General features: G+C 41.8%; 2 protein-coding genes across 4 annotated transcripts in view; one reads left to right on the top strand and one right to left on the bottom strand.

Annotated features, from left to right (window-relative positions):
* SYNPO2L (synaptopodin 2 like) overlaps positions 1-94 on the bottom strand; it is a 42,548-nt gene extending 42,454 nt beyond the window's left edge. The window contains exon 1 of the mRNA XM_081006502.1: positions 12-94. The gene's annotated coding sequence lies outside the window, so the exon portion shown is untranslated. The remainder of the gene's footprint in view (positions 1-11) is intronic.
* Positions 95-2,939: 2,845 nt separating this feature from the next.
* SEC24C (SEC24 homolog C, COPII coat complex component) overlaps positions 2,940-23,273 on the top strand; it is a 38,986-nt gene continuing 18,652 nt past the window's right edge. The window contains exons 1-10 of one of the 3 annotated variants that reach the window (XM_081006494.1): positions 2,940-3,120; positions 7,972-8,175; positions 10,440-10,523; positions 12,711-12,852; positions 14,168-14,346; positions 15,261-15,728; positions 17,585-17,721; positions 19,245-19,313; positions 21,510-21,621; positions 22,590-22,717. In XM_081006494.1, the coding sequence (XP_080862620.1) occupies positions 8,001-8,175; positions 10,440-10,523; positions 12,711-12,852; positions 14,168-14,346; positions 15,261-15,728; positions 17,585-17,721; positions 19,245-19,313; positions 21,510-21,621; positions 22,590-22,717 (1,494 nt within the window). In that variant the 5' untranslated portion in view covers positions 2,940-3,120; positions 7,972-8,000. The remainder of the gene's footprint in view (positions 3,121-7,971; positions 8,176-10,439; positions 10,524-12,710; positions 12,853-14,167; positions 14,347-15,260; positions 15,729-17,584; positions 17,722-19,244; positions 19,314-21,509; positions 21,622-22,589; positions 22,718-23,273) is intronic. The other 2 variants (XM_081006496.1, XM_081006495.1) reach the window with 2 other exon arrangements.

The following is a 23,273-nucleotide window of genomic DNA, read 5'->3' as shown; positions in this document are numbered from 1 at the left end:
ATAGTACTCACACATGGAATAACCTTATGTGTTGCTGCTGCTGCTGCTGTTATTGTTAACGTGGTACTTTAAGCCTCACCAGAAGGAAAATGTTTCCACTCACCTCTTCCATGTCTGGCAAACAAAACAAAACCAAAAGTCATGTCAGAGGCAAAAGAGAGGGAACTGTTTTGGGTGGAATTCACCTAACAAGCCCCATCAGCAGAAGCCCTGTGCAATGACTTCTGTTTGAGCAGTGGGGTTCCCCTCTCTTCTCCCTTGTGCACCCCCACAATTCCCATAATTGGCTTGGGGCGGTGTTCAGAAGAACTCTCAGAACAGTACACGGGAGGAGGAGAAAAGGGAGGATTGTCATAGTACTACATTGCATACTACCCCCAGTACCTGCACACACTACAAAGCAGTTTCCTAACCACCTAGCTATAGCAACAGACAGCAATTATACACATAATGGGGAATTTGTCTTCTCCCCTCCTCTGCACAAACAAGGCAGGAAGAGTTGTATGTTTTCCATGCTGGAGGTGCCAGATTCAAATGCAGGGTATAGCCCCATACAGTGGTACCTCAGGTTAAGAACTTAATTCGTTCTGGAGGTCTGTTCTTAACCTGAAACTGTTCTTAACCTGAGGTACCACTTTAGCTAATGGGGCCTCCTGCTGTCGCCACGCCACCGCCACACAATTTCTGTTCTCAGCTTGAAGCAAAGTTTTTCGGATACTACTTCCGGGTTGGCGGGGTCTGTAACCTGAAGCGTCTGTAACCCGAGGTACCACTGTACTAGGAAAGGGCTGAGCTTCTCCAATCAAATCTGAGCCAATCAGAGGAGCACTGCATGGATCAATAGTCTACCGCCTGCATGGCACAACCACCCTTTTGCTGCAGCTTTCCCCAGTAATCCATGTGTCCAATCAACCCTGCCTCTTCCCACTAATTTGCTTAATAGCTCAGCACAGCAGTGAAGCAGGTCACATTGCTCCTCCCACATTTTACAGAAGTTCACACTGCAATCCTATAACTGCCTGTTTAGAAATGTTTGGCTTAGTGAAGTTGTATTATGTTCAATTGGACTTCCTCTATGTTTTATAGGATTACAGCTGTATACTGTATAGTAAAATCATGGCTAAGTTTTAAATCCGATGAAAGCTTTGCAACCCAGATTCAACTGTTATTTACTCAGACCAAACTGGATATACTTGTTCATGCATTGAAGAGAACTTAAAACATTATTACAATGTTTTATAAGTGATATGCATGTGCGAATGAGCTATTGGGATTTAAACATTACAGAGATAACATCTGTATCATATTCCTCCCCTCCCTCCCTCTTTCCCACAGCCAGAATTTATATTGTTAGGTTCTCTAGCCATAAACCCATATTTTTTGTTTACTTTAGTATGTAATTCACAATTTAGCTTAATGCACTATAATTAAAAAATAAATAAATTCCTGTGAGTCAAGACTTCTGGTAGAGTCAAAATAAATGAATACATTCAGCTGCAAATCATCATGGGCATTACACAATCAGGGGACGGGAAATCAAGTGTTACTCATCTGTGTATTAATGTTGAATTTAAACAGATTTATAGCACACTAGGAGAGGAAGAAGCCTTATGGCCTGTAGAATTGGTGGCCCCATGCACAAATTCACTTGATGGGATAAGCTTTGGGGCAGCTGTACCATTTCAGAGTCAGATGTGGATTCAGATTACGAAACACTTCTGAATTAGATTCCTGTATGTATGCAATAGACAGCCCCAACAGCTACAACCTGTTAAATCACCTTGGGCACTGGCCAGCTACTAAACTTGCCTTTTTTCTTCTCTAATGTGGTCTTGAAAGTGAAACACACCAGATCTCTCTGCTGGACAGGCAGCACAGCATCAAAATAGCACAGATCAGCAGGAAACCTTGGCCACTGCTGCCGCAGCAGAATTCTTAACCTAGCTTTAGCCATTCACGATTGTCTCTCCAGCATCAATCTTTGTTGTCAACAAACTTAACTTTGAAGGCTTTGAAAGGATAGTCCACAGACTCACTCTTTGCCAAGTGTGTCTGAAGATGTAGGGATGCTTAACTCCTCCCAGGGAGGCTCACTTGGCACCTTCATTATGTATCTCTCAGTGCCAAGTGAAAACATTATTCTTATCCCAGGCCATTGGCTAACTAAATGATCTTTTAAACTACTTGTGTGGTGGGGTATGGTTATGATGCTATGTATATTTGTGGTTTTATATACTGTAAACTGATGAAGGGTGGCATATGAATTTAAAAATTAAATAATGAAATAAAAAGGAAGGAAGGTTCAAAGTTGGCTTCCTCTGCTACATACTAAGTACAGGGCCTTTTGCAGGATGGATAGGAGGGTCACACCTGCACTTTGGAACTCCCTGCCTATTGAGATCAAGAAGGTAGCTGCACTCTGGTTTTTTCAGTATGTTGAAAACATCATTGCTCAGCCAAGACTTCCCAGATGCTCAGGAAGTTAAGGTAATTTTAATTAAAAATTTTAAAAAATGTATGTTTTAAAGTATGGTTGTGATTTTTTCTTGATTTTGTTATTTCATCTTTTTGTAAACAACTCTGAGGTTATTGTCCGGTCCCGTCCCCCACACAATCAAGCGACGAAATTAATAAGCATAAATAAATAAATATACTCCCCAACTACAGTCTTAAGTACTACCACGTCAGGGAGAACTAGCCTCCCGTTTGCTACAGTGGACAGCACCATCCTACGACGATATCACAACCAGGGCCCAGTCGGGCGCCACAGCCCCCTGAGGACTTGGATGATTTAAGCGAACGCGGCCCCTGAGGTAGCAGAAAAGCCGCCATCTTGACCGGAAACGCGTCACGGAAGACGGTGATGGCCCATTTCCTCTTCCCTGGCTCGCTCGCTCTCTCTCTCCCGCGCGCCTCTATGGTCGCCGAGCGACATCCGGGTCCCTGTTGTAGCGGAGTGCAGCAAAGGCCGCGAGCGAAGTGAGGACGTGGCAAGCTGTGAGGGAGAGCGGAGCGGACGTGGAGGGGCCTTTCCGGTGAGCGGCGGCGGCGGGCACAGGAAGCGGAAGCCGGCGCCAGCGGCGGCCCGACGACCAGCAGGAGCGGGGACAGCCGGTTGAGGTAAGCGAGAGGCCGGGCCGATCTCTTTTGAGGCGCGAGGTTGTGAGGGACCGGGGTCGGGAGGGGGGAGGCGGCTCCGCGACGAGGCCGGGGCTGAGGGATAAAGCGCCGCCCGACTCCGGAGCGCGCCTGGCCTGATCCTGGCAGGCTTACGCCTCCGGCCTCCCGGGGAGGCCCTGTGCTGAGCCGTCCGGATGGATCCCCGGCTTAGCTTCTCCCTTAGCGAGTTCTCATTACCAGGCCTTTGGCTGATTAAATGCCATTTTAAACGTGTTTGTGAGAGGATTTTGTCTGTTCTTTTTATTATGTATTTTGTGTGATCTCATTTTTTTGCACTTTTATGTATTGAACCGCTCGGTGCTCTTCGCTTGAAGGGCGATATACGCATTTAACGAATGACATTAAAATAAATGAATCTTTCCAACCCAACCCTCCCCACCCCCCCAGACAGGCAGGAAATAAGCGGCGCTTTTCCTTCCTCCCCGCTTTGCTTCACACAGGCACCACGCAAAGTGTGCTCCGCTTGACGTCTGCTGCATTCACAAGTGCAGGTTGATAGGTGCGGGTGAGTGCGTCCCTGAGGCTTGTCGGTAACAGGTTTAATACAGGAGTTGGGGGAAATTATTCGGACAACTTCCAAATAGAGAGCGGGGAGGAAATGTTTTCCCTGGCCTGCTGGTGTATGTGGGAGATTTAGCTCATAGGGAGTAACCCCACACTCTGATCTGCAGCCAAAAAGGGAAACAACCCGAGAAAAGCCTTACCAGTCGATCCTGCCGAACGTGTGAACAGGGCTTGACAAGGTGAAACTGAGATGAAGCAATATTGTGTTTATGTAGGAGTTAGGCTGCATTTCAACAAAAGCGTTCCCAGGAGCCTTTTTTTTCCTCCAGAAGTAGTAGCAGTGTTTACTATTAAAGACTTCTTTTGAAACACTTGGCATTAGAAGCAGAGTTGGAAGGTACCCTTAGGATCATATAGCCCAACACCCTGCAATGCAGGAAAATGCAGCTGTCTCTTATGGGGATTGAACCTGCAACTAATGGAATAACTTTGTTTTGAAATTTAGGTTCACCTTGAAGATTTCAAAGCACACCATGGTGCTTTCCTTTTCCCAAGCAGTGCACATTAACTTGCATTTGTGCTAAATTGTACTTTGGACTGCAGCATTAGTTACGCATAGAAGTCAGAAGAGTAGCTTCTTCATTTGCGGATTATATGTGGGGGCAGGCTTTAAATTCCCTAATTTTGTCCTATCCCACTACCTCATGCAACAGGACATTTACATATTGTTCATTTTCTAAGTTTTGTTAGGAAAGGGTTTCACTCTTGCCAGAAGAATGGATCAGTTTTATGGACAAGTGGTCCACTTATTAGTCTGTGCAAGGCTAGATGTGTATATAACAGGGTGATTATGCTAATACAGAGACATTTAGAATTTTGGGAGTGTGTTGTGGGCACCAACCCTTCTTGTTACAGTGGTACCTCGGGTTACATATGCTTCAGGTTACATACGCTTCAGGGTGCAGACTCCAGTAACCCAGAAATATTACCTTGGGTTAAGAACTTTGCTTCAGGTTGAGAACATAAATCGTTCTCCAGCAGCGCAGCAACAGCAGGAGGCCCCATTAGCTACAGTGGTGTTTCGGGTTAAGAATGGACCTCCGGAACGAATTAAGTACTTAACCTGAGGTACCACTGTACTTCTCTTCCCCGGTAGAGAAAGCGCACATGCAGAAAGGGAGTCATTGTACTTCCAAGGGATCTGGGTAAAGGTTGAATATCTAGCAGGATTAAAATGTTTCCTTTTCAGTCTACACAATTTTACATAGCATCCCTAAATAGCCACTGCCAAATTAAAGCTTACCTTGGTGGTAGACTGCGCAGTAAAAATCACAGAGCACATCTATGGATACAGAGTTGACCTGTGATTGGAGGGGATCCCTTGTAAAAATTATGATGATACATAAGTTTCTACACCTTGAGTCTATATTTTTTCACAAGGGCAGTGCTAGAAAGCATCAATTCTGTGATTTTTGGTTTTGCAGTTCATTCAGTAGATAGGTGTGACATTTATTTGATTGCCAATGGGGAAGGAGCCTGTGAGAAAATAGAGTTTAAAGAGGATCTGTTGTATTGGATATGGTGTGCATATTTGAGTGTGCATTCCTGACTTCTGTCCCACCAGCTGCTCCATTATTCTCTCCTACTTCTCTTCCGTTTACCTCCTACTCTGTCGCTTCTGTTCAAGTGCCAATACGGCAATAAGAGCCTTGAAAAGCACATAGAACTGAAAGAAGTGATGTCCTTTTCAAGGGGTGAGGAAAGGAGCAGTGAGTGAGGGTGTTGCAAGCACCCCAGCTGTGGTACTAATGTAACAGTATGATATGCAATGTTGGACTAGTGTAGCAATTCTAGGTGATGTTGTTGCATCCTTTTAAAGCACAGGTGGGCTGAAGGCAGATTGAGATCTGCTGATAGATTTGCACACGTGCCATCCTACTGCACTGTGGTGATCACAAAACAAGAGCATTAATTCAGAGTGAGGTGTGCCAAAGTCCAAAGCTCAAAGGTCTTAAAGGCGTTTGAGTGTATACCTCACAATACTGAGCTGCATACCAGCTGTACAACATACTAGCATGCTTAGACACTGTCGTAGAACCCATTGTGCTGGCACTTAGATATTTGCAGATGGCAAAAATAAAAAAGATGGAGAAAGGGAAATGAGCAGGAAGCTTGCAGAACAAAAAAAGGGACATAGCAAATGCCATTCCCCTGCGGTAGCTTCACTTGCTAACCAGGATGCAAAAATTAAAACATGCATTATGGAATAAGCACTGTCCTCTCAGTATGATTCCTTGTAACATTTCTAAAAAATGAATTCAGTTTTATGCTTGTGCATTTTTGGTCAATACTGTCATTATACCAAGCCATAGTCTTTACACTATAGTTTAGGACCAAACCATGGTTTGAATTTCTAAACACATGCTAGGGAAACTGTAGCTTAGAGCCACTTGTTGAGAAGGTAGAAAGCAAAACTAGACAATCAGTTTCATAGTAATGGCCATAACATTAGATTCACAAATCATGGTTTGTACTATTTCTTGTTTGATAGGTGAACCATGAATTTAGTTTGGCCATCATAGCAAACTGTAGTCTTGGAAGTGTTCTATGCTTTTAAAATATGTTACGTCTATTTGTTAATACTACAATAGTGCAATGATATATTTTATGCTGTTGCAAATAGGGCTGTGTTTTGCTGTTAATGGTTGTAGCCTTGCTTTAAACTAAAATTTCAGTGTATTATGAAGGCAATGTATTTTATTTCTTCTGAATTATGTGTGTGCTGATTCAGAAGATCACACCTGCAAAACATCCCTTGCACTGATACAATCTGACATACTGCTGGAAATGCTTGATTATCCTGCTATAAATGAACCTTTTAGCTACTAGTAGATAGTGTTCTGAAGAGTATCAGCTACTGAATACAGATTATTAGTACCTGGTAGTAAAGGAAATTCCATTCAGGTCCAGCATATCCAGTAGTCAGGGACCATGGGAACTGTAGGACCATAGGTTAGTCAACCAAGATGTAAGGATATGCTGGCTGGGCCTCATGAGGGTTGTATGAATGCCTTATTTGGTCATAGCTTTTAGACCTTAATTCTTGTTGAATCTGTGTTTTTTCATGTATGAGATTTTTTTTATTTTTAAAATAAGTGCTTCATAATAGCAACATTATTTCTCATTGATGGCCCAGTTTCTTCTGGGAGTAATTGGCAGGGACCATAAACTGGTGATGAATGGGGCCAGAGATAAAAGTGGTCTGGATTAGCTAATCCAGAATTTAAGATTAGAATTCCCAATTCTAAGCAGGTCTGAGAAGTAAGCCTCAGTGCTACACTCAAATAAGTATGTGGAGAATATTTTTTTTTTTGTACAGTGAACCAATAATGTTCCTTATCTAGAAAGCAAATGAAAATATTTTCTGAATTAGTTGTCCCTATTAGTCCTGTAAGGAACGTGGGTGGCGCTGTGGGTTAAACCACAGAGCCTAGGGCTTGCCAATCAGAAGGTTGGCGGTTCGAATCCCCGTGATGGAGTGAGCTCCCGTTGCTCAGTCTTTGCTTCTGTCAACCTAGTAGATAAATAGGTAGATAAATAGGTACCGCTCCAGCAGGAAGGTAAACAGCATTTCTGGGTGCTGCTCTGGTTTGCCAGAAGCAGCTTAGTCATGCTGACCACATGACCTGGAAGCTGTACGCCGGCTCCCTCGGCCAGTAAAGTGAGATGAGTGCTGCAATCCCAGAGTTGTCCACAACTGGACCTAATCGTCAGGGGTCCCTTTACCTTTTATTAGTCCTGTATGCTCTATCCTGTTTTGTATTACAAACGTATATAAGTGGCAGAAGCCTACTATTTTCTACCCAGAGATGGGGGGGAAACTGATCCCCAAGCCATACAACCAGGGAAGAAATGAAAAAGAAATTATTATATTCTTTTATCAAATAAAATATTTTTCTGTCTGATTGCTCTGAAACTACACAGAAAGATTTAAAAAAAAAACCCTGCCTCTAAAGGTCAGGAAAAGCAAGGAGCAAACCAACTGGAAGGAAGAAACTTTGATTGGATGAAAAGGTTGGGCAGCTTTAAGAGATATTGGGGAAATACACCTAAAACAAGCTTGGAGCTCACAAGTTACTCAGCTGTAGTGCAATGTGTGTGTAAAATTAGTTTAGAAAACAGCAAACATTGGCTAGCACTGCAAGGTCTGGTTCTTCATTTCAGCTCTTTTGCACAATATCTTGTTTTGAATGATGGCTCCTAATGTTTCTCTTTCCTTTCTCACAGGTGAAGGCTAGTTTGGGGATGTGAGCACAATGAGCGTAAACCAGCCAACTCACACAGGGCCACCTTATGGGCAGCCACAGCCTGGATATGGAGGATACCTGCCGCCTGGTTACGGAGGGCAGCCAATCCCGACCGTTCCCACCTCACAGTATGGTGCTTACAATGGTCCAATGACAGGATATCCGCAGACAGCCCCCCCACAAGGTATCCTTCATTGGTATAAAGGGGGAAATGACCTTTGTTTTTAGATTCTTTTAAAAAACCGTTTACCCTACTTTTTAACGTTCTGTATGTGCCCCTGAGGTGGTAGCAACAAAAAAATTCAAACATGCATTTAAAATAGTCAGTATAAGGATTTATGGTACCACTCTATTCTTTCCGGTTAGAGCACACCTAGGGTACTCTGTCCAGTTCTGGGCACTGTAGTTTAAGAAGGATATTAACAAGCTGGAATGCGTGCAGAGGAGGGCAACCATGTTGATAAAGGGTCTGGAAACTCAGCTGTATGAGGAACGCTTGACGGAACTGGGTATGCTTAGCCTAGTAAAGAGGAGACTGAGAGGAGAGATGATTGCCGTTTTCAGATATCTAAAGGGCTGTCACATGGAAGATGGAGCAAGCTTATTTTCTCCCTCTGCAGAGGGTAGGACCCAAACCAATGGATTCAAGTTATAAGAAAGGAGATTCTGACTAAACATCAGGAAGAACTTTCTGACAGTCAGAGCTGTTTGACAGAAGAATACACTCCCATGAGAGATGGTGGACTCTCCATAGAGGTTTTTAAGCAGAGGTTTGATGACCAATTGTCATGTATGATTTAGTTGAGATTCCTGCTTTGGACTAGATGACCTTCAGAGTACCTTCCAGCTCTACAGTTCTCTGGATGCAGATAAATGTCCTTTGTTCTTCATGATTTAAGAACTTGTGCATACAATTATATTTCATAAAGCAATGGGAGATGGTTCAGGCGGCAACGCAGTTTCATGGTTATGCATGGGGTTTGGGAGGGCTCCATGCTTTGGTGGTCCACAAGCATTAAAGCAACTGGAAGCCCCTAGCACAAATTTAGCTGCCTAGGAAGTTGTGCTAGATGCTTAGTTGTTAGTCAGCTGGTGTAAAGAAGTGGGCATTAATGGCAGCAGAACTAGCTGAAAGGCCACTTGAAGGAGTAAAGTTTGTGGTGTTAACCTCAGGAAAACTAGCTGCTTTATCATGACTTACAGTCTTGGTATGGGAATGAATATTAGTTCTCTTACCTTTGCACATGGGAATCATAGTGGAGACCATAGAGAGTTGTGTTTATACTAGGCTTTAATGAAGGAAGCTGCTGCAAAGGTAATAATAATAATAATAATAATAATAATAATAATAATAATAATTTATTTAAACCCTGCCCTCCCCAGCCAAGACAGGGCTCAGGGCGGCTAACAACCAATAATAAAAACAAGTTGATTAAAATACAATTTAAAAAGATTAAGATACAACATTAAAACATTAGGGTGCAATCTCTTCATAGGAGGAGAAAGGAAAAAGAAAGAGGGGGAGGGAATCAAACTGATTCCAAGCCAAAGGCCAGGTGGAACAACTCTGTCTTACAGGCCCTGCGGAAAAAAATCAGATCCCACAGGGCCCTGGTCTCATGAGACAGAGCGTTCCACCAGGCCGGAGCCAGTGTTGAGAAGGCCCTGGCTCTGGTTGAGGCTAATCTAACTTCCTTAGGGCCTGGGACCTCTAGGGTGTTGCTATATATGGACCTGGACCTTAAGGTCCTCCATGGGGCATACCAGGAGAGGCGGTCCTGTAGGTACGAGGGTCCTAGGCCGTGAAGGGCTTTAAAGGTCAAAACCAGCACCTTAAATCTGACCCTGTACTCCACCGGGAGCCAGTGCAGCTGGAAAAGCACTGGGTGAATATGCTCCCATGGCAGAGACCCTGTGAGGAGCCTCGCTGCAGCATTCTGCACCCGCTGGAGTTTCTGGGACAGCTTCAAGGGCAGCCCCTCATAGAGTGAATTACAGTAGTCAAGCCTGGAGGTGACCATCGCATGGATCACTGTGGCCAGGTCGGGGCAGGAAAGGTACACGTGCTACATTTAATAGTTATTTATGTTAAACAGAAAGGTAATGTTGATGTTGCATTCTCAGTTTGAAGGCATGTGTAAAATTGGCAGATATTTGTGGGGGAGTTTCTTGTTTTAGGGTAGCTTACTGGGTGAGCTGCTCAATTTGCTCACCAAGTAGTTCACTCATCAAGCAGAAGGTTCTTCTGTTTGAGGTGAATCTTCTCATTTTTTTTTACTTTGGAACTACTCATCCCTGACGTCTCATGACAGGTAGCAATAAACTATATTGAAAATAAGCAATGATTGCTAAGCAGGAGGAAACTCCAGCGTTTGTAGGACTAGCACAATGCATTTTATTTGAAGTTTTCCAAGTCTATTCTTACTGATGCATATATTGTCTTTCTAGGTTACTTTCCTTCAATGGGGTTTCCTTCTAAGGGCTCTCCTGTCTCTCTTGATTCTGATGCTTCTTTTACTCCCAACTTCATAGGTAAATGCTTTCCTTTTCATGCACTGTCTCTTATGAGAAAAGACTGTTTCAGATGCATTTCCTTCTGAAACATTACTCTTGTTTCATCTGAAAGCTAAGCCATGTAATTATTAGAATGTGTGGAGCTGTGATGCCTTATTACAAGGAATGTGCAGATCTCTGGGACACAGCGGTGAGATCCAACTAAGTTGTACTCAGAGGAGACTTAAATCCATTGATTTCAGTGGGTTTGCTCTTGAGTGTGGCTAAAGGTGGAGATCACCCTTTGAACATGATTCATTTCCTTCAAGACTTTTTGTAAAGCTTAAAAACAGCATGTACTCCTTACTTCTCAGTGTGCGTATGCTGCAGCAGAGTACATGTTTATGCATCTTTCTTACATGGAAGTGCTATCACTTTAGCAGACTGATTGTTTCTAAAGTAAGGAGGATCATACATACTCTGAGCAGGACTGGCGTTGGATGAAACCCTCTGACTTTTATGTAGCTGTAATCTAGACTACTGTTCAGAGGTAAGGGTTGCATCCATTGCGCTGACCAATTTGCCTCTGGCCCCGCCCATCACTAGCATGTAACTGTCAGAAGATTTTGCATGAGGAAATGAGCCCCTTAGGATGAAAAACTGGTTTACCGCTTTCATGTCATAGACTCTCAGCCAGATGGCTTAACTTTTGATGGTTGTGCTTCTCCAATAGAAATTCTTTCTTCTTTTGAGAAGGAAGTGCATTAGATTATATGACCGCTGGTGAAAAGGGAGCAGCAAAGCTTAACTTCACCATAGCTGTATAAATCTTTATATTAAACTGCGGGAGGCAGTGGAAGACTGGCGTGCTCTGGTCCATGGGGTCACAAAGAGTCGGACATGACTGAATGACTAAACAACAAACGTGCATTTATCCTGTACTTTACATTGTTGAAGTAATTTGACAAGGCAGTTAACTTTTATGAGTAGGCCTACTTCTGTTGTTACCCTAATGGTTTCCCTAACAATTCAAAAAGGATATTAGGCATATGTTGTAGTAGCCCATTGGTAAACCCATATTGCCCAAAGGAGAGGAAGCTGAACCAGAGAAGGTGTCTAGTGATAACTCTTCTTACTGTAAACTACAAATCTGAGTGGACTTGGCAGAACCTCAATAGATGCATAGAATGTTACTAGAGGAAGTGAGCAAATAGAATTCAAATCAAATGAAGTTTTGGTACCTCTTTCTCTTGTATTCACGCAAGCAGAGCATCAGTTCCAAATTGCATGCATGTGCACACAGAGATGGATCCCCTCCCGTCCCCATATCTACTGCCTTCTAATCCTTTGGTCTGTCAACTCCAATGACAACCATTTTTTCTTCTGAGAAGCAGATGCCACCAGAGAATCCTGAAAGATGTGTGTTAACAATATCTGTCTTAGAGGAGTAACTAGCTAATTAAAATCTCACATATTTAGCAATACATGGTGAATACTCAAAAGAACCAGCAAAAGGCAGTCTTCTTCTTTTTTTTTAACATCTTATTTGCCCCGAGATATAAGAACAAAGTGGTTGCACTTACAAGACACCTGCCTTTCAGCTCAAAATATTTAAACCGATGATATAATCCTGCCATTCTTATGTCAGAATTTTCTGAACTTTGGCCAGATAATACATTATCCGTGCCAAAATTCCTAATTTGTGCAACAATTTGTCTTTGTTTTACAGTATTATTTTTCAGGCCTTTTAATGATAAAAAGCTGGAAAAGCTGTACACCTTAACTCTAAATCAGCTCCCATATTTTGGTAATAGTTCTAATATTTCCAGTAAGACTTGTTAGAGAAGATTCTCATGCAAATAAAGATTGTACACGGCTTGTCGAAAAAGAAAAATGTTATAAGTAATCTGACAAATCCTTGTCTGTTCCTATCGTCCACAATAGTGACTTTTCTTGGGATCTGAGATGCTCTTTAAAGCAAAAAAAAGGAAAAAGGAAAAAAAAAGCTAGGAACAGCAAGCCTTATTTTTAATAGCATATTTACATGCTTCTATTACTTTTCTGTCTTTGCTGTTGAAAACCTTGATAGCTTTCTGTTCTTCCTTGTATGCATTTGCTTCCTGTTAATCTCACGAGAGATCATGCCTAGTATATTTTAAGTATCTTCATAAGTGAGTCCCCGCTTATTTACTTGTACATGACTGACATGCAGTTCAATATTTCTAGGTTCCCTGAGAGCTCCCACTACTTCTGGAGCACCTGCTTCAGCATCTGGCACATTAGTTCCTCCTGGGCAGCCGGCCTATAGTCAGTTTGGACAAGGAGATGTACGCAATGGGATTCCTGCATCTACAGCTCCATTGCAAAGGTAATTAGGACAACAGTCATCAGATTCTAAGCCTGTCAGTACAGACAGCGACAATTTTACAGTCAGATGCTCGATGACACACACACTTGTCGCTGCCAACCTGGAAGTGGCCCGAAAATGGGGTATGGCAGGGCTTATGCACACTCCACCAACGCGTGTGGGGGTCAGTAATGGAACCCCCATGCAAAATAGTTGCCGTCTTTATCAAATTTTGGGGACAGAGCACCCATCCACTCCCTGTAGGGCAAAGTGGTGTGTTTTTGGTTTGTTACGTAGAGAAGTTGTTGGGCTGACTTCTTACAGCTACTAAATGTGGTGGTAATTTTCTATTTTCTATAAGCACACTTAATTGGATATACTTCATTTATTTGTAATGCACCAGAATGCTCTTCTCAAGACAGTTAGCAATTAGTGTTACAGTAAAACTTTAGAAAAAAGGTGAGCAGTACGTCTGTCTCAGTCAAGCAGTCTACCCACAGCTGAATTTGCGGTTAGGCAACAGGGACAATACATAGTTCACCACCACGCCTAATTCAGCCATGTTGAGTGAGTAAGTTACTCATCTGGGTAATCAGACTGCTGCTTGCACAATTGGGCTGTGCCTTTCTCCCTTCTGCAGAGCAGGAGCTCTGCCTCCACTGCTTTTGCAAAATAGTATGTCTTTGATAGCTACTGTGTAGGCAAAAGCTTGCACATAACTTTCTTATTTAATTTAATATTTAATTTATTATTTAATTTAATATTTATACACACACATAACCAAAAGACACCATCACAGTGGAAATCATTAAAAACTAGAAGGAAAAATAGATCAAAAATTAAGTGGGAAGAAAGTGAACCCATTAACCACAGCTTGCAAGTTCATATTTTACTTTGAAACAAAGCAACCACGTTTTGAGTGGTCACAGGCTTTAGGAGTAGGGGAGCGGCAGCATTGGCACTAGTGCAGAACCCCAGAGCTGCCTCTGCAAGCCACTTACCCACCCTTGTCTGCTTTCCTAAGAACAGAGATTTCAACCTATCATCCCAGGCAATAAATGCAACAGAGGGTTGTGAAGCCAGCAGATGATGAACTGGATAGTTTCTCCTTTGCTTTTCATCTTAGATTAGGAAAGTTGAAGTGCCTGAACGTCTGTTGCTTTGATTGATTGGTGTGCTGCAAAGGGGTTTTAGAACCTTCCCATTCTGTAAACCGCAGAGCCACTGGGAAGATCTTCTTCATCACCACTGTCTCATCATCAGTAATAATAATAATAATAATACATGAGTGGCTCAAGTAACAAAGGACTGTCTTTATTCTGCTTCCTTTTCTTAGACCTCCTGCTTCTCAACAGTTCATGCCTGGAACAACGCCCACATCTGCTACCCAGTCAGCTACTTTCCAGTCATATGGGCCACCTCCAACGAGCACACAGCAGCTGACCAATCATATGGCAGGAATGCATATAGGTGGTGCATCGACCTCTGTTCCCTCCCCAGGTGTACTGGGCTATGGTGAGTAACCAGAACGTTTGAATGCTGCTTGCTCGCATAGACTGATTTGGAGTTCCCTTGAGAAGGATCTTCCAGACTGCTATGGGTACAATTACTTCTCTCTTTTGCAAGTTCTATAAAATGCAATAAACAGGTCCCTGTGTTGCAACTATTGCATGCTGTCGCAACAGCTCTTAGTTGGAACTCAAGTAGTATAATATATAAAATGGTTCCAAGATATTAAGCAAGGAAAAAGGACCAACTAAATTAACTAAGGTTGATAATCCAGCGTAGGTCATACTCGCACTAGATCCGCTAAAACTATTGATTTAAGCTACTCAGAGTATTGAGATACCAGTCAAAGTAATCTGGGGTATTCATATTAAAAGAATCTCTGAGAACTGCAGAGACAGCCCATTTAAATGCACATAGAGTTTGTTATGTTTGGCCTTTATTTCAGCTCCACTAAAGATAACAACAACAACAACAACAACAACAACAACAACAACAACAACAACTGTAGTAGTAGCAGCAGTAGTACGGTAGTTAAAAAAAAAAAGTATACCGTCATTCATCCAAAGAGCTCAGGGCAAAATTGAAGTGGGAGAACTGCAACTTCATCATGCTCTCACTTCCATTCCATTCTTAAAACTGAATGTTTTGATAAGTAGCTCTTTACAATGGTTTTCTTACCATAGGATACCATAAGGTCCAGTGACGAATACCAAGTATTGGTATTGGTAATCATGAAAGTGAATGGTAAAACCTGCTTGTTAATAAGCACCCCCATTTCTGTTTTCTCTCTCTCTCTCCACCTTGAAATAACTTTGGATCCAGGGTGAGGGGCTAGTTTACTAAAACACCTCATGCACACTGGGAGAAGAAGAACACTTTTATAAAGCAAGATGTGACCATAATTAACTTCTTCTCCTCAGGTCCGCCAACATCAGTTCCTCCTGCCTCAGGAAGTTTTACTTCGAGTGGATCTGGGCAGTATGTGCCCTATTCAAACCAAGGACCGCCACCTCCTGCTGTGCCCCATGGATTACCTCCTACCACCTTGTCTCAGGGTCTTCCTATGGCACAGCCTGCTATTTCTGGTCCTCCGTCAGCCCTGAACCTCTCACATCAAGCTCCTGGGTTTGCCCCGCCGCCTTCATCTTCTGGGGTCGGTGCTTCCAATTACCCTCCTGCTGCAGGAGTTTCAAGGCCTCCCCCGATGCAGGGGTCATCATTACCGGGACAAGCAGCTACTGGGCCACTCACTTCCCAGCCAAACCATGTGACCTCACCACCACCTCAGCCAGCTATGACAGGGCCACCCCTCGGACCACCAATGGCAGGCTTGCAAGGACCACCTCCCAGCCATCCTTCCCAACCAGGATATGCACTGCAGCAGAATGGTATGTTCAGTACGTTGCTGAGAGAGGGCTAAGGAATAAAGGTCAATTGGGTTTTAACACTTGTTATAATAGATGTCTGTGCTAATTTGTAGTGAGGTCTTTAAAATACGTTGAATTCAATGGAAATTAGCAACTTGCAGATAACTGAACTTGGTAGCTATGTTTCCTCAGGAAGTCATTCCTATTAGGATGTAAAGCAGTTGTAGCCAATAGGCTGTCCTCCAGATATTGGACTACTACAGCTATCATAACTGATGGGCCATGCTGGTTGGAGCTGATGGGAGTTGGAGTTGATCTAGTGGACATCACATTCTCTACCCTTGATGTACAGGGTGGTTCTGATTGCTGTTATTGCATCAATGTTTTTTTCTGTAGTTGTTTAAACAAATATATTTTTCCTGTGGATTTTAAAACCTAAATATAAAGGTGGGGATTGGCTTGTTAATCAGCTACTGTTTTTTCCTACATTCCTCTGATGGAGACTTCCAAAGTTGAGTTTCCTTTGCTTCCTAGCTCAGTGAACAGTGAGTTAGAAAGTTGCTTGCAACCTGTATAAGAACTGTTTGCTTCTCTTTGGGGAGGTCTTTTTATCTTTTGGCCCGTCCTTTTTTCTCTATACTCAGAATCATGCTGTTTTTGGATTACTTGGTGTACAGAACTGGATTGTTAAGTCTTGCGGCTACCAAACACACATAGTTCTGTGTATGAAACTTCTGAAGAAGGAATGCAAAATCTGCCAGCAGAGATGCGATATACGCAATAGGTTGGAGCTACAGAAACTCTGCCATAGCATTGCTCCTGTTGAAATCAGCGAGACTTAAGTTAGCCACTGCTAACTTACTCCTTTATTTTCAGAGAGGCTAAAGTGGGACTAAGTTCCTCTGAATTCCAACCCTTTTCATTCTATTTGCGTAGTTGTTTCACCATGGAGTTATTTGGAATGCATTAGGATAGAGCAGTGTAAGGCACTGGAACAGAAATTATTGGGGAAAGGGTTGCCTTTTCAAGCTGATTTTCCTTACTGAACTTTACAGTATTGAAAAATCTGTCTGCAGGTATGTTTATCAGTCATCTTAAAATTGGTTTCATTCTTAGTCATATATCTAAATCATAATTTGAATTTTTGAATTTTTAAAAATTTATTTCTTGATAAATGATACAGGGGAAAAAAGTAAAATAAACAAATACTGATACAAAATCAAACAAAACAAAACTAAACAGATATACACTCTACACTACAAACATAAACCCTACACACCCCCGTGACTTCCCTCCATCACGACTCAACTTCCTTTAGTTCAAATTTGAATATTGTCATTGCATTCTTTAGATAATACATCTTATACCCATTTCTGATTTATATTCTCGCTTATACTTTACATACATAATCCATGCATATCAACGTATTCTTTTTAGAGCAGTGTTTTTCCATATACTCCTCGAAACATTGCCATTCTAATCTTAATATTTGATTTGTCCGGAGCCTTATGGCTGCTGTTAACTTTGCCAATTCTATAAATTCACTTAATATACATACCCAATTTTCTTTTGTGGGTATTGTCTCACCTTTCCATTTACTAGCGAGAACTATTCTGGTGGCTGTCGTGGCGTATAGAAAAATTGTTTTCTTTTCCTGTGGGATGTACTTCCCTAATAAACCTAGTAAATACACCTCTGCTTTCTTTTCTACGGGGATTTTAAGCATCAATCATAATTGGAAATTTGTATTATCAGAATCTTGGAATAATATGTATTGAAAAGTGGTTATAGGTGCTTTTGTGGTGATGTGTTTACTATCAAAGTTGAATTTATTTTAATTTTATTGCATACTTAAATCTAGCATATATATTTTTCAGGGTCCTTTGGACAGAATAGAGGTACCCAGCCAAACTATGGACCAGCTTACCCTGGGCCAGCAAATTATGGGAGTCAGCCTGGACCTCCACCGCCACCTCCACCAAAACGTCTAGATCCAGACTCCATTCCTAGTCCAGTAAGTTGTATCCATTTTAGAAATAAATATCCTATCCTAGAAAGTGATTCTGAAGATTAAAAACCTGCCTCTTTGTAGCTTCTATCAATTTGTTTCATTCTTGCTCGCTTTGAACAGAACAAGGCATGCCTATGCACTACTGTTATTGGCAATCTTGACCATCTCTGTATACTTATATAAAGAAATGTACCGTATCAACTGGATTATCACAAGATAATAATCATCTGCAGCAAGCCCTGCAATTACACTACCTGGGAAAGGATCACAGGAATTACTGTGAACGGTTGTAATTCTGTCTAGTTCATATCTTTGTCCACGTGATTGGGCTCGGTTGGAGTATGTTCATGTTAGTAAAACAGTATTTTGAATGGCTTCTTTGAACTTGCGAAATAGGGCTAAGCAACTTAACTTTGCTTATGGCGGGCTATTATGCCGCTTCTCGAGTTGTAACAGAATGGCATTTGGTCGGTTTTCTAGCATATAATGACCCTTGCTAGGTTAAGGCCATGTTGTGTAAAACAGCTGCACAGCGCAGTCTGGATCCAAAGAACTGCACTACATAGAATCTTAAGGGAGAATTACAGAATTCTTAAGGGAGCTTTGGGCTTGGGTGCCTTGAACACCAGACTCCATACTTCAGTACTGCACGGCCTGAAGACACGCCTCTTTGAAATTAAGGGGAGTTTCGAAAACAGTTTGTTACCAGGTACCAAGATCAGGTTGGGAAAGTAAGCTTGACGTGCCCATGCCCTTGAGCATGCAGTTTCTTGCCAGCCAGTGAATGTAGGACTTGCATGAACCCTGGTGTGAAAACATGAGGATTTGTTCTTAAGTTTTATGTATTGCAACTCACATATGAGAGTTCTGGGGAACACCACAGCCATATATCCAGTTGTACAGAGCGTCTGCTTGCTTTAAATTTGGGTGTGCTGGTCTTTTATCCTCTGAATTCCAGTGGGGTTTTGTGAAGCCATTGTTCCAAAGGCCACAACTACAGGTGGTTAAAGCAGCGACAGTGACAGCTATTTCTCCAAAGTAACTCTTTGTATGTCCAGCTTTATGCTGTCGTGCTAACTTATACTTGTGAAGGATGAAGCTACAGCCTCCTTTGCTGTAACACTGAACCTGCAGCTTGAAAACTTTGAGATATGTTAGTAGCTTTGCTTCCTTCTGTGCTCTTCCTTTAACTGACATCTCAAAAGGAGTTGCATGTTCTTGAGCCCGTCGTTCTCCAAAGCTGAACTGAGCAAGCATGTGAGCTGCCAGCTTGGTCAAGAATAGTGCTCATTTTAAGTACATTTCCAATGAGGGAGCAAGATGTGGAAATAACAAGTAGAACTGAAGATAATAATGTTGTTTCACCTCTTGTTGCATGAACTGTTGTCCATTATACATATATCTAACAGTGATGGAAACAGGACAGATAGGAGTAACATTGCTTGTTAGTTTTGTTTTACTATTCTCTCTTTTTCCCTTTTTGTGGCAATTTTACTTCTTTTTTTCTATTTTAAAACAAAAAAAAGCAACTCAATGAGCTGCCACCTCAGCAGAAACCCAGACACAGAATAGATCCAGATGCAATTCCTAGCCCAGTAAGTGCGGTGTCTCTCTGTCTGTTATTGTCTGCATGTTGGTGGCTGCTTGTTTGTGTCTGCAAAATAATCTTACTCTTGCTAACTACCCCCTGGTGTTAGTCTTTCATCTTCATCCCACCCCTCTCTTTCTGCTCACAACATTACAATAAGTAGAATAAAATATCATGAACGTTGAAATCCTCTTCACACCACAAATCAAGGGGCAATAGAAGTTTGGCATTATAAGGTAATGAAGTGGTATTTCCTTCTTGAAATTAAGTAATTTATAAGCAGAATACTTCTGAATATTACATTTGTCAGTTTTGCACTATGAATAATTATGAATTCAGCATTGAATTTGGCATAATCCACTTGGAACTCTTTTTCAGTCCTGCGCTTCTGAAATGAATGGTGTGTTTTTTCACAAGGCCCACTGAACTAAGAGGGAATTTCCAGTGGATTTGTGCATAACCTGTATAATATTCCTGGACAGAAGTCCTAAAACTCATTTTATTTATGTCATTCTGTGACATTTAAAAAAGGGTTCAAGTTTTGATTTTTAGTGAGATTCAGAAGTCATTATTTTAACTAATTTCCCTCCTAATACAAGAAGTTCATGAGTATATATTTAAGGGGAAATGGAGATGAGAAATACATTGAATTTTCTGCTGTAATGTCTTGCTTAGGCAGCAGTTTATTGAATATGGTTTATTAATGAAAGGTAGTCTATCACAATACTATTTCAGTAACAGACAAAATGACAAATTGCAAATTGGTTTGCAATTAAACTTGTCAGTGTGGCTTGTCTATTGCCCCTGCGTTGTTGTGTCTTGAACAGGCTGAAGTTGGTTCACAACACTTGAATCTCCTCAGTGCTGTTAACAACTTCAGTTAGTTTGTAGTATCTTCCCAGCATGGTCACTCACCTTTTGTACACAGCCTCTTCATTGGTGTGTTTCAGATCCAAGTGTAAGGGTATTTATTAGTGCTCTTGTCATAGGAGGCATACTAGCAAAGGAATAAAGACATGAAGGGAAAGGGAGGGTTGAATACTCTCATTCGCAAGGTGAAGTATATTTCCATGCTAGTACTTAAAAGCCATACAGCGGTGGATTGCCAGAGAATATCATCTTTTCTATACCTTTTTTGGGAGGAACAAGTACATATTTGTAAGCCAATAGGTGGAAAGTAGTTTCAAATAATATTACATTACCATTTTAACTTGCCTTATTGTTTTATGTTGAAGGGCTGAAAGCAGGATTATCCAGATTTTAAAAACTTGTGGCCGCTCCTTGGTTTACAGACCAGCAACTACTGTGGTTAACCAACTATTGCTTAATGGCGCGATTGTTCTTAGATTTGAATTGAACTCAGGGTAGTATGAATGGTAACCTGAGATTGCAATCTGGGCAAAGGTGAGGACAAGTGCCTGATAAGTGGACCTGAAAGGGCTTTGCAGAAGTGCATTTTTGGAGAAGAAGCTTGCCAAAGACTGTGGTGGCTTGACAGATGTGGAAATTCCTTTCCAGACATTGGGATTAGTACTTCCAGATTGCCCAGAATGGCCATAGTAAGATGAGAAGTGGGAGGGAAGAATTAGTGTGGCTGGGTGTAAATTAGCACCCAACTTAGCCTTCTTCCTGATGTGAAGCTTTTAGTGGATTTTGTCTTGTTTTGAAAATCAATTCATTATATCACTCGCACCTGCATTCAGAAGTGGCACAGCCCATACGCAAGTTATCTCGGTGAAAACTAAAGCTTAACTCTCACGAGTTCTTAAATTTGCCACTGTATTGGTTTTGTCTTGTTGTTTATCATCTTAACTTGAGCCACCTTTTGAAAACAAGCATACTGGGACATGGCAAACTACAGTGCTGCCAAAATGCTTCCAAAATTCTTGGGTGATAAATTCTCAGACAGGCAGTTTGCAACAAAAGTTGCTGATGAACAATGAGCAGGAACTTCCTTGGGCCCGGGATTTTTAGATTAGTGGACTTAATATCTGGAAATGTAGAGTTTAACATGCCAATTGTATTATCTTCAAATTGACTATTCACTTATCCCCAAAATCCTCATGATAGACTCCTAAACCATATGTAGTTGTTATTTAGTGATCGACTGCAAATCTTTGGCTACGCTAAATTTGAAAGTTGCATTATCACCAGTTTTTGCACAGCGTCCACTGTACCACTAACTTTCTGCTTACCATTTTAGATCCAGGTAATTGAAGATGACAGGAATAATCGTGGGTCAGAGCCATTCATCACTGGAGTCCGTGGGCAAGTCCCACCCCTTGTCACTACCAATTTTTTGGTCAAAGATCAAGGTAAAATATTCACCTAGCCAAAGATTTTCCATAGGTCTAGCCATGTCGGTCTGTTGCAGTAAAGACAACAAAGTCTCTCATGAGCTACAGACAAAGATAAGTAGCAGCCGTTGCCGGAAAAAAGAAGGAAAACAACATGGCCTTTTGTCATAGAGACGGTGATCACATAGATTCAAGTGATACTTGAAGGTGCTCATACCATTTGTGTTCAGAACAACTAACTCAACCTGAACATGAACACAGTAAACAGGTTTTTTTAAAAAAAGAAGTGTCAGAGCTGTAAAGCGACAACAGGCCCCTGATGCAGGAACTATGCATAAAACTAAGTAGGCTTGGATTTTATCAGTACCAGGATGGGAGACTGCCTGGGAACCTGGTGTATGTTCCATTATGAAATAAAAGGTGCTTAATATATTAAGCTTAAAAAATAAGACTAAGCTAGAGGTTTCTGAGAACCGCAGAATTAAAAACAGCATGTTGGAGTGGGGGCTTGACTTGCAAGGAAAGTTTTAATTTCTGAAGTTGCATAATACCTTTTGGTGTTAGTCGCACATGGGTTCTTTTCTAAAATTGATTAGCTTATTATGACATGAGCTTTCATTGAAATAATCAATTTCATAGGGTTAAGTCCTAATCATAGATTAATCTGAGTGTTTCCCTTACTATTTCATATAACTAGATATATCAGTGCTAGTCACCACCATCCTGGCTGTGAACCCTAATGTCCATACACACAGGAGTCCCTTCTTCCACTTGAAATTGCCTACATGCCAGTATATTCTTCAGAGGTCCTTCTCCAGGTTCCCCTGTGTCCCAAGGTTAGGTGGATGGTGACTAGCAATATGTGACTCTTAGTCCCCCTTGAGTGTAAAAATTGAAGAGTTGGGATACAAGTCATTGAAATAAAGTGATTTGTTTGGTGTTGATGTACGGATAGAGTTTTGATTTTCTTCTTCTCTGTTTTTCAGGTAATGCCAGTCCCCGCTACATAAGATGTACATCCTATAATATCCCATGCACCTCAGATATGGCCAAGCAGTCGCAAGTTCCTCTTGCTGCAGTCATAAAGCCGTTGGCTGTACTTCCTGCAGAAGAGGTGAGACTGATATCCCTGACCCTTCAGACAAAATAGCAAATTTGTCAGTAGCACCTGTTTGTTTTGTCACCACTCATACTGTTAGCACTGCTAGTTAATGAATCTATCCAAATAAAAGTGCTCAAGTAGATGTTCAAAATTACTTGCCGTGCAGTTTTCTGTGCTTGTATTTATTACCTAAGCACTAGCAATCTTTAATGCAATCATTTGTGTCATGTTCCACAAGGTTTCAATGTGTTGCCCATCCTCTTTAACATCTAGATTGGGGTGGGGAAGCTTTTCAGCCCAGTGGGCCAGATCCTTAGCAGCCAAGTTTGATGCCACTGAGCCTTGGCACTGATCTCATGCACCCTTTTTGGCAGGGATTGGCTCCACTCCTAAGTAAAGAGCTCCAAGTAAAACCAATCTCAGCAGGGTTTGGATTTGGTGCAAAATTTAAAAGGCACGGAATGTAAGTCCTGCTCTTCAAGGAACAATTGGGAATGCATTTTAAGGCTCCTGGTGGAGTCACTGAAGCTGTGTCCCCAGACCTGACACCATATTTACTGTCCACTGT

This window comes from Podarcis pityusensis, assembly GCF_964106645.2.
Source record: "Podarcis pityusensis genome assembly, chromosome: 5".
NCBI classification, from domain to species: domain Eukaryota; kingdom Metazoa; phylum Chordata; class Lepidosauria; order Squamata; family Lacertidae; genus Podarcis; species Podarcis pityusensis.
Note: the sequence above shows the minus strand (reverse complement) of the source record. Positions and strands in the feature narration are given on the sequence as shown.